Raw genomic sequence first — 12,799 nt, 5'->3', positions numbered from 1 at the left:
TTTGTTTATATGAGCGAGTCAGAGAGCAAAAAGTAAAAGGCATGCACAATAAATCAAAAATTTAAATTTCTAATCGAAGTATATCAAACATAAGTTAATAAATGCATTTTGAGAAAGAATGCAAAATACAGTTGAAGAATACTTCATTTTAAATTAAAATTATTGTAAGTGATAAAGTTGAAACTAATTAATTGTATTTCTTATACTCTAATTAAAAATTCATTGCTTTTCACACATTGTAATTGAAATTTATAGTAAATTAAGATTAGAGTAACAAAGTTTACGAAATTGAAAAGTAGTTATTAAATGTCAAATATAATGACAGAATATTTTAAAAAGTTCAATTAACTTTATAGAAATATTAAAAAATTTGCATTATCTTAAGCATTTATAAATTTAAATTTCATCTAATATTTGAAATAAATGACCATATTTACGTCGTAGAATAAGCTTACTGAACGCCAGTTGACACCACCATGAAAGAAACACATTCTATTTGCAGACTATACGTGTTCTATGTCCAAACGGGTCACCACTTTTAGGCCCCAGTGTCTTCGAGGGTCTGTTGAACGTTATGCATAAAGAAAAGAAATATCATTCATACATAAACTAAATTTATTAATTAAAAACAAGAACACAACCATCTGGTTTGACGGCCGAGAATGAAAAGGTAAAGCTGGAAAAGTGAAAAACCAAATTACAACTCAGTTGTCAACGGAACGTTGCCAACGGTGTTAAATAAATTTAAAGCTTTAAATAAAGTTAGGTGAGGCTAGATCTGTAGCTCACCATAGTCACCCACATCAGAAATTGACCGCAGCCAGTGATGCTTGACTTCGGTGATCTGCTGGGAACTTTGTCTTAACGATCAGTCCACTGCGGGACCTCGGTTGCTATGAGAAAATACAAACTTAAATCGTCACCTGATGAATGCTAGAACATTTATCACCATTTTATCGCAAAATTGAGTTTACCGTCAATCAAAATTCCGACCATTTCAAATCTAGCTAAAGTACTTAAAAAACTACGAGTTCTGACCTGAATGACTTATGCAAGTTTCCATCGAATTGTATATAAGTAAATCATCAAGGGAGCAATACCGTGCACTCAGAGTGGGAGTAGTTTCTGTGGTATTTCGGTAACAATCATACTCCGACTGCCCCAAGAAAAACAAAAATATATCTTAATAAATACTTTTTCAAAATAAAACTTCAAAAAAAAAAAAAGCTCGGGTTTAAGTACATAAACAAAAAATGGCCCTTCCAGTACGTCAAATTTCAAGTGTGTCATTGCATTCCTGCGGCGCACACGATACATTTTGCGACAAGTTTAACAGTTAATAATTTCAAACTAATAATCGAATGCTATTTTTTTTTTAATTCCTTACACTCCATGAGTATTTTCGACACGCATTGTGTAATTTGAAAATTATCAGTCTTATAATTTCTGTGTAGCAGAACTAAGTTGAACACTCAAAACTACAGCGGTCTGTATAATCTTTTTTAATATAGTGAGATATTTTCGATAACCAAGCAATATTTTTAAATGCTTTTGTAAATAAGATCACTAGTGATCGTATGAAGCTAAGGGTGGTGGCGCTTCCGATCATAGAGTAAAGAGTATAAAACTTATACTCTTAACTCTATGCTTCCGATATATTTTTACATCGCAGATTGAAAAAACGCGCCATCATATTATTGCATCATATCTTTTGCAGTATTTCACATGTACCGAGTTCTTCAGCATTATCATATTAATATTATAATAATTAGAATATTTTCTAATTAGGCTAACTTAAAAAGATATTTTTGGCGACATTTTATTCAAATGTAGCCAAATAAGGGATAAAATACAAAACATGGCAAACCTTAAGAATTATTCACAATGAGATATTAACTTTCCAAAATTTTTTTTTGGCCTTACGACCTCTGAGAATCAATACATTTCTGAAAGCTCTTATGAATGGTACAATTATGTTTAGATTTGAACCCAAATTACAATAACAAAACTGCATAGAATATTAGGCTTGTTCACACATCGCCTCGTAGTCATAACATAAGCGGAGGGATACACCGGAAATTTTCTAAATTTCTTCCGATTTAAGGACGCTTGTTATTCTTTACATTAGACCACCCATCCATTGAAAATGGAGTTGAACAAATAAGGGCCCCACTAACCACTAACTTCAATAGCTTAGGAACCCGCTAAGCTTAAATTCGGTTCTATAGGGTTAGAGCAGGGGCCGCCAAACTTTTTTGATTATCGACACCTATATAATTTTTCGAAATCTCCATCGACCCCTGCAAAAGTAATTTTCTGTTAATTAAAATAAAACTCCATTAGATACTGTGTTTGTACATTTATTTTATGATTTTAAACATTTATTAAAGTATTAGTACATTATGTAACAATAGTTTTATGAAAAATATATTAATATTGAAATTTAAATACCTTATTATTAAATAATAAGTAATTATGCATAAGTAGATATAATAAGTAAAGTAACTAAAGATTTACTGCTTCTTGATCAATAAGATGGGTGGGCCTGGTGTTTTTTTGCAAGGTTCGCTATATTGGGTTCAAAATTGGTCAATTTTAATTTTCATCAAAATTGGTCAATTTTGTAATTTTCGTAAAAAAATACAAAGTGTGCTATAGTTTTGTGGCGAGCTGTACTACCATATCATTAATGCTTACCTTCTTTTTTGTGCATTGATATCTAAACGAAACGAATGGTTTTATCGAAACAATAACTAATTATCCAAAACTATAAAAGTTTTAATAATGACACTGCAAATATTCAACACAGTTTGCAAAGATAGTTGAAACTGCGTATGATATTTGCATTTGTAACGTCAATGCTCGTCACACGTGACATTTGGACAAGCGCACATATGCATGACTAATAAACTGCGCTGAGTTCGTGCCACTGCGCGGTGGTACGTACATACTTGTTTCACCCCAATAAATATACGTTTATTAATTTATGTTTTATAAAGAAACTGATATTGAGTCAATTATAAAAAAAATTCACAAATTTTACATACTTAATTAGGTATGTGTGATTTGCGTATTGAGAACTGTTTCTTTTTTCGACCCACAATTGACCCTTCCGATTCGGATCGACCCCCCATTCGCCCCTCTGTCTCAGATCGACCCCTGCTTTTATTAAATAGACCCTTGGGGGTCTATATCGACCACTGGGTTAGAGGATTGTATTCAGATTTGTTACCCTTCAAGCTTATTCCACTACCTACAATAATGGAAAAAACACTCTCGGTTTCTAACATTTTTATAAATTTCTCACGAAACACTTAAGTTAATTCCATAATTTCAGATATTTTTAGGTAATGCGATATCTTATATATAAGATATAGGGGAGAGTCGGGTATCCCCGCCCACTTAAGGAGTATTGCTAATATTTCTATATAATATTGAGTAATGATCAATATTTTTGTATGTTTCTATTGTTTTATCATCTAATTAAATAATGCAAAAAGAATAAACCAAAAAAAGAATAGTTTAACTTTAAAAAATAGCAATTTAAAAAACATGTTTTTCAACCTTTTTCAAAATGTGTCAGGTAGCCCCGCCAAGTTACAAAAATTATGTTTTTTGACTGTTTTTTCAGGTGAAAATGACAATAGATAAACCTCATTTATCATTTTTATCACAAAATTAATTTATTTATTATATTAAAATTATTTTATTTTTCAAAACTATTGTTTATTATGTTACCGGCTGCATAAATACTTGAAACTTTGAAAATAATATTTTTTTAATATAACAATTAATTAATGTCCGATGGCCCATTGACTTGAAAAAGTATTCTATACATATGAAATTGACAGTGGGCGGGGGTACATGATACTCCCCTACTTATCAATAAATTTTACAGCTTTCAGGGAGTTGAAAGGATGGCAATAAATTGCAAACGAAAACGAATATTTTTGATAACACTGTACTAGAAAATACAGTAATACGTTTGTAACTTGCAACAATTAATTTGGTGGTTATTAATAAATATTGCATAAAATTTCGTAAACCTAGCTGAAATATTAATAAAAATATAGCCATATTTATAAAAAAAAATTAATTTATTTTGCCTTCATTGGCTATAACACTTATTTGAATATCTTGAAAATTCACAAAGTTTCCAGAAATATTCTAAATAGTACTTGTATTTCTAAAAGAAAACTCTAAATGATGATTGATTTTCAACAAATTTCATTTTGCGTTATAAGATGAAATTAAACAACAAATGATACCTTATAACAGTCGCCTGTACACCGAAATGTGATGGTATACTTTTATGGAGGATGATGCCCAGAATACTGATGTCATTTTAAATAAATCTCATTTAATAGTACAGAATAAAATTTTTGGAAAACCCATTATCATTCAAAGCTTTCTATGAAAAAATACAAAAACTGATCAGAAATTTGCTAAAAGCTTTTTAACTACTCAAGATATTCGAATCGGTCTTTTTCATTAGTCACTAACTACGATTCACACAAGACATTTCATTAAAAAAAAATTAACGTTACTTTTTGTCTGCGCATGTGAATTATGAAAGAACTACTTTAAAAACTTCTTTTGTAATTTTAAACAAATCTTATTTTAAACTCTAAAATAATAATTTTGTTATCAATTGAAACTTGTTCTGAAAATATTGTTGAATATTTTAGAAGTTATAATTAAAAAGTGCACAAATTTTTTTTCATAAAAATGTTTATAATTCTATAAATATTTAAGCTGGGATTTATCAAATTTAATTCACGTGTCATGGGGTGTTCAAAAATATTTGTTTTCAGTCGTAAATTATTGCCTGTCCCTTCAACCAGTGAAAGCGTTGAATTTTACTGATAAGTATGAGAAATTGCACGACCTAAACACCTCTAAACTACAAAATAATCCTCCCAGTATTTTTTTAGAAATTTAAAAAAAAATCAAAAACTTAAAGAGTCTTTTCCATTATAGGGTATTGGAAGAGACACTTTCATATTATAGGGTAATGTATGTTGTACAAAATAATTTCAAAATGTGATCTAGCTGGCAGCTAAAGGCGGCTAGTACTCAATACTTTTGATAATTAAACTCAGAACTATGGTAATTTAAGTGATTTATAATTATTTTTCAATGAACAAAGATTGAAAATGATTATTCAACAAATGGAAAAGCAAAAGTTAAATTTTCTAGCATATACCTGCTAAACCTAAAATGATTAATAATAGCAGTTAGTAACTGTTGTCACAGGTTACTACATATATTGAATGTATAAGTCCGCCACTAGATGCGGCAATTAGCTATAAAATACAATACTCATCCGAGTACAACAGATTGATTATTCAATTTTTCATAATGCCTTTCGTATGATCCACAATCTACAATAAATCACACCATAATAAATGTGACTATGAACAACAAGAATGCTACTTTACGAAAATATTTTAATACATACAAAAAAAATTAGATTATTCAGCCTTAAAAATTTAACTTTTTTCATAATGCTAAGTATTCTTATTTGACATAGAGTACAAGACTGACACTATAATGAACATGACTATCAGCAACAAAAAACTATCCATTTTGTAAAGATATTTTATTACATACTCAACAAAAGCTAGGTTATTCAACGTTAGAAATGTGATTGTCAAAAAAAGCTGAACATCCACACTTTACATAAAATATGAGGATAAATCACTTCACATGAACATCATTATAATTCCTACAACACTAATTTGTTTTCAAAAAATTCTTAAAAAATAAGAAATAAATTTTATAGAATGTCTGTTACAAATTTTTATAACTTATTTTATTAAGAAACTTGCAAATGAAACTCTAAAGTAAAGGCATTTTATTTTAATTGAATGTAAACAAAAAAAATTGAAATATTTTGTAAAAAATTTCGAAATTGTACAAAAAATAATAAATTTTAAAAAAACATCTGACAATTTTTTGAAACTTTATTTCTGTATCCACTATGTCATAATACACAGTATGAGTATAAAATTAAATAAAGTGCCTTTTATTTTAATCGTATATAGAAAAAATAGAAATATTTGTAACAAAATATTGAAAATGTGCTGAACTATTATAAGAAAAGAACTACAAATTAATATCTCACACTTATACATAAAGACCTTACAACAAAAAAGTTATTTAAGGAATATTTATGAACTGGGCAGCTATTTAAAATAGCACATTAAAAACATTTGCATATTTATTTACTAAACTTAATTATTTAGTTATAGGTTCAAAAACGTTCAATTGTGATTTAAAAAAAATTTATGATAAGTAAAACTTTAAATGACTGTTATAATATTTATTAAAGCAATATTCTTGTTTACATTGAAATGAGATTTCAAAATCAAGTGGAAAATCTATGGATTGAAAAACAAGAAATAGATTTTATGAAGCAATCTTTACCACTTTCTCTATAGCTTTCATAATTGCAATAAAACCAAATTTACTTAAAAACAACATAAACCTTCTCCCCTTTAATTATAACATAAAATATTTTGTTATAATTAGGGTCTGTTAAATTTTGTTTTGTAACTTATTAAAATTTAAAATAATAGCATAAAATATAAAAAATTTTAATTATACAATGTGTGCTACAAAGGATTCATTAAGTAAATGAAGCTGCATGATATTTTCATATAAAATTGCAATTTCAATGTTTCTGGAAAAATATCAAATATTACCTTCAACTTAGGACACTAATGGTGAGAGAATATATAACAATTTATGATTTTGTCCAGTATAACTGGTGGTTAAGTAATGTTATCCAGTATCAAAGCTCCAATAAAATGTGTCTGTAAAGCTTTTTTTGTTTTTTTCAATTTAAATTCTTAACTTTTCTATATTAAAGTTTATTTTAAAGGCATTACTTATGAATAAATACAAAATAGAATGACTGTCTAGAAAAGACAGTGCTCAGTCATTTTAATACACAGTAAAAATCTATTCTTACACGTGCTGCAACAATTCATAACTTACACCAGTACGAGTGGGATTATGGTCAGTAAGTTAAAGGAAAATCTCTTTGGACATATACGACGAGAATGTTTCTCACCAGGATCAATAAATTAGCAGTGTTTTCACTACAGCGTGAGCATCTCGCACATTTTATTCATTTCTCGGATTAAAAAATGATTAACGCGAAGAATTCGCACACTCTATTAATCAATTTTAAAATGCACAAATCTCTCGAATTTCGGAAAAAATTTCTTATTCCGCCATTCCGAAAAAGACGTGAAAACAGCTAAGACAATTGTTGAAAAAAATTAGTCCTTTATAATAAGTTGTTTAAAGTTAGCTCTATTTTTAGCTGCTAATGAATTACCAAACTCCCTCACCGACAATTTACAGCAATTTGTAAAAGTTGAAGTCTGTGAAAACTAAGCTGGAAGACCTAACAAGAAGTATGAACATGGAAATAACTTCAACGAACTTCACTATTCTAAAACAGAAATAATTGAGAAGCCTCTGCTGGCAGATGTAGAGGATAGGAAAGTGTGTGCACAATGCTACAAATTTAATTAGTGATTCCGAATAGTTCAGCATCTGTTGCAAGGTCATTTACCACCTAAAACCGAATAAAAACAAAATATCGTAACAGATTGACTGATGAGCATTTGAGACACATAATGAGAATAGCTGATGAAAAAGTAGATATAGAACATTTTCCATATGATGATGCAGCAAAAATATTCAATGGTTTAGAAATTAGATGTTAAAAATGTATTATAATTAAAGAAATATTTTTTTATAAGTCTATTCGTGTTTTTTTATTTTTTTGAAATCTCACTTAACTTTTTGAAATCTCACTCTGTTTTTGAGAAAGGGTGAGAATTTCTCTCCCATTTTTTTTCTGTAAAGAAAACACTGGATTAGTATGATTAGTTCTTGTTGAGAAACACTTATTGCATATATTACTACAATAACAAACCTCACAAGTATGAACTCTAATGTAAACATTTAGATCAGTATTATTGAAAACTCATTTAAAATATATTTCTAAAATATGGTGTATCATTTTTCTGAAAAAGATTATGTTCAGTAATAGGACATTATTGAGATAAAAACTCTTATTACATTATGCTACAACAAAAAGGTTTCCTCACCAATGTGACTACAAACAGAAGTCAGCGTTTTGAAAAGAACTCTTTTTACATATGCTACAAAAATGAAGTTTTTCATAGGTATGAATACAAGTGCCCTAATTCAAGCTGGTTAAAATAAAATTGCCATTTTTGAGAGAAAAGTTTTGAGGGTCATTCTTGGTGGGATAAAAATAAATAATTCCTGGAGAAGACGATATAATACTGAACTGTATAAAATCTACAGAGAGCCAGATATTGTGAAATTCATTAAAATAAATCGAATGAACTGGGCAGCTCACATTTTCAGAAGGAATGATGACTCAAATTTAAAAAAAACCCTGTTACACAAACCCCTAACGAACAGGTAAAGAGGTAGACCCAGGCTGAGATGGCTGGATTTAGTTGAGGCTGATTTCCTTACTCGAAAGGAGAAAGACTGGCGAACAAGTGTCAAAAGTAGAGAGAAGTGGATTCGAATTCAAAGGAAGGCACTGGCCTACCCTGGGGTGTCTAGCCAGATATGATGATGAATACAAGTGTAATTACCTGGATAGTCCTTATATAATATATTATTTCTACAAATACAAGAATATAGCCTCTAAGCAGCATAAGCAAGAATGTGTTTAGTCAGATCTTTTTGTGGGAAATTCTTATTACATATAACACAAGAATAAGGTTTCTCACCTGTGTGAACACGACTGTGTATAGTGAGACTATCTCTTACTGAAAAACTCTTATTACAAATTACACAAGAACATATATGGCAGTACTTTTATATGTTACTTGTACCGGCGGTACAAGTATACATTTTTAGGGAAAAAGTACAAGTATTTGTAACGGAAATGTTGAATGAAATTGTTACTTTTTTCTAAAACTCGATAAGCTTTCTAAAAAAAAATTAAACTAAAAAAAAAATGCTTACGTTTTCTTAATTTATGAAATTAATGTGCAATATATATGCATTCACAGCTAACTTCGTGTTTAAATACCTTGACCTTCCATGGAGCGCTTATTCAGCGTGGCTAAGCACGTTCTGAGAAATTCTCGCACCAGACTCAGTGACACCACTTTCGAAATGCTATTATTTTGCAAAATGAATAAAAATATTAATTAGCAAGTTATTTTCATTCATTTTCGAGTTTTATGCATTTATTTAAAACAAAAAATGTTGAATTTTGTTACTACGTTTTTCAATTTTCTTTTTGAACTTACTAATAATATATTTTTGTCTCAATACATTTTTTACTAAATACATTTTTACCTAGTACATTTTTTACTAAAATTATGTTTATGCCTGACCTTGTCAAACAACGCCCAGTCAAATCTCTAAGAACTTCAGAACTATTTGTGCTATTGAAAACTATTATAATTACTATTTTAACTCTTTAAAACTCGAAGGTATTAATTTAGCTGCTGATACTAAAATTCGTTTACAAATTTTAATTATTCCGTTAGGCAGAAATGTTCGGAAAATGATTTACTCGCATGACTTCAGCATTAGCCATTATTACAAATAAAATTGTAGACTGTTCTGTTTCAACTTATACTGCACATTCATTTATTTTTTACTAGCTCAAAGATCACAGAGCTATCTGAAACCCCGTACGTGTTTGCTTTGTTTATGTTTGTGCTTTTAAAGTGCGTTTCTATAGAGTAAAACAATTTTAAATCATAACTTTCAGAATTAAAAATAATTAAATAAATAACAACAATTTTGAGAAAACATTAAAGAACATAAGAATACTATTCAATAAAATCTTAGGTTACTTTGAATTTTTGATTTCCTAGAAATGTACTTTTAAATCGTTACTTTTTTAGTTTAGTACTTGTACTTTTACTTCTACTTTTTACTCGTTATTTTTTAAAATAAGAACTTTTTACTCGTTACTTTTCTTGAAAAATACCTGTACTTTTACTTGTTACTTTTTAAAAGTAACGCTGCCATATATGCACAAGAATAACGTTGTTCACCAGCGTGAACAAGACTGTGCTGTGTCGGATTACCTTTTATTGAGAAACTCTTATTACATATAACACAAGATTAAGGTTTCTCACCAGTGTGAACACGACTGTGTTGTGTCAGATTACCTTTTTGCGAGAAACTCTTATTACATATAACACAAGAATAAGGTTTCTCACCAGTGTGAACACGACTGTGCATAGCGAGTTTATCTCTTATTGAAAAACTCTTATTACAAATATCACAAGAATAAGGTTTCTCACCAGTGTGAACACGACTGTGTTGTTTTAACCTACCTCTTTTTGAAAAACTCTTATTACATATACTACAAGAAAAACATTTTTCCCCAGTGTGAACAAGACTGTGTTGTGTCAGATTACCTTTTTGCGAGAAACTCTTATTACATATAACACAAGAATAAGGTTTCTCACCAGTATGAACACGACTGTGTACAGTGAGATTATCTTTTGCTGAAAAACTCTTATTACAAATAACACAAGAATAAGGTTTCTCACCAGTGTGAACACGACTGTGTTTATTCAGTGTACCACTATCTGAAAAACTATTATTACATATAACACAAGAATAAGGTTTCTCACCAGTATGAACACGACTGTGTACAGTGAGATTATCTTTTATTGAAAAACTCTTATTACAAATATTACAAGAATAAGGTTTCTCACCAGTGTGAACACGACTGTGTTGATTCAAATTAGCTCTTATTGAAAAACTCTTATTACATACACTACAAGAAAAAAGTTTTTCACCAGTATGAAGATAACTGTGTATAGTCAGTGTACTTCTTCGTGAGAATCTCTTATAACATATATCACAAGAAAAAGGTTTCTCACCAGTATGAACATAACCATGTGCAGTAAGTGCATCTCTTCGTAAGAATCTCTTATTACATATAACACAAGAATGTAGTTTCTCACCAGTATGAACACGATTGTGTTGAGTCAATTCACCTTTTCTTAGAAAACTCTTATTACATACACTACAAGGATAAGGTTTCTCACCAGTATGAACACTAATGTGTATAGTCAGTGAACTTCTATCTGAAAAATTCTTCTTACATACACCACAAGAATAAGTTTTCTCACCAGTATGAACACGACAGTGTATAATCAGTGTACTTCTATCTGAAAAATTCTTCTTACATACACCACAAGAATAAGGTTTCTCACCAGTATGACCACGACTGTGTATAGTCAGTGTACCTCTGTCTGAAAAATTCTTATTACATACACTACAAGAATAAGGTTTCTCACCAGTATGAGTGCGGCTGTGTTTATTTAGATTACCTCTATGTAAAAAACTTTTATTACATATACTACAAGAATAAGCTTTTCTTACAGGATGAATAACACTATGTTCAATAAGTTTATTTTTCTGAGAAAAACTTTTTTCGCCCATGCTGCATGAACAAAGTATCTCAACTAAGAGCAGAAAAATGAGAACAATTTAATGAAAAATTCTGATTACATGTACTGCAAGAAATAAATTTCTAGCAATTATAAAAAAGTATTAACTATTGGTCACTCTTGTTTGCTTTATAAAATTATATGACATACACTACCAGAGTACTAAGCAACAAATTATTAACTACACTTGGAAGCTCAAGCACATAAACTACAAACATTACATTTCTTTGCATGAAATTATTTGTGTGTTAGAACATCATTACCACAATGACACACATTACACAGACACTATTTGCTGGTAGTGTCCGGACAAAGAATGTTACTATCACATAAAATGATTTTGTCTTTAATAATTTTTCCTTCTGTCAGGAAGCATTTACACTGCATGAATAGGTTATTAATATAAATCATTCAGGAAACATATTCTGTTTACTGTCTGTCAGAAAATATTTTTTTTATAATTTCCATCCACATTTATTTTCCATGAATAAGATCTGCATGGAAATAATCCTTTTGAAAGCACTTTCTATATTTTTCCAATTACTATGAGAGCAATTTATTTTATTTTGGCAGGGTTTTTTGATAGGCAGGTTTATATAGTTGAGTATATATAAGAGAGTTTTATTACCCTTGAACGAATATATCTTTGATATTTAAATAAGACATTATGTAATGAATAAAGACAAAACAATTTACTAAAGCCTTCCGTTACACAAATGGGGTTAATAAATGTCTTCCTCAGTGTAGGGGAGATAGTCTGTTATAATTTAGTTCATCTCTGTAAACAATTTTTCCACAAACAATTGCGTAATTTCGAGGCAGTGGTATTATTAGTAGTGATGTGCGAAAAACGAACGAATCGATATTTCAATCAACTCCTTTCGTGATCGATTCATCAAGTTCGTTTTTGAAAAAGAATCGATTCTTCTTTCTTTTTTTTTTTTAACAATATTTTGTACTCTACACTTTATTAGCTTATTCAGAGTTAGTACTTTTTCTTACTAAACATCCTCATATGTATTTGACACCCCTTATGAAAAAATCGAGGTATAAATGAGGTATAAACGAGGTATATTTTAAAGGTATAAAGGAGGTTGTTGTTTAAATACATCGTAAAGGTTGAAAAGGGTGCAAATGAATACCTCAAAATCAACCTCAAATATACCTCCAGAGGTATATGTGTTTCAGCCTGAAGTATATTTTTTTTACACTTGTGGAAGTATTTATTCAACAACCTAAGGTGTGTCATTTTACACTTCAGGTTATTATAAATCAATCTCAGGTGTATTTTGTTCGACTTCAGGTAA

At 29.5% G+C, this 12,799-nt stretch overlaps 1 protein-coding gene across 1 annotated transcript; it reads right to left on the bottom strand.

Moving 5' to 3' along the window:
• Window positions 1-5,583: 5,583 nt before the first annotated feature.
• Window positions 5,584-12,683, bottom strand: LOC147807634 (uncharacterized). The gene has a single exon (XM_087165468.1). The coding sequence runs from the start codon at window positions 11,482-11,484 to the stop codon at window positions 10,150-10,152; it is 1,335 nt and encodes a 444-aa protein (XP_087021594.1). The 5' UTR covers window positions 11,485-12,683; the 3' UTR covers window positions 5,584-10,149.
• Between the last annotated feature and the right edge of the window lie 116 nt (window positions 12,684-12,799).

This window comes from Parasteatoda tepidariorum, chromosome 6 (assembly GCF_982258835.1).
Source record: "Parasteatoda tepidariorum strain Cologne lab strain chromosome 6, Ptep-v5.0, whole genome shotgun sequence".
In the NCBI taxonomy this organism is placed as follows: Eukaryota; Metazoa; Arthropoda; class Arachnida; order Araneae; family Theridiidae; genus Parasteatoda; species Parasteatoda tepidariorum.
The sequence above is the reverse complement of the archived record's forward strand: the minus strand, read 5'-3'. Positions and strand labels throughout refer to the sequence as shown.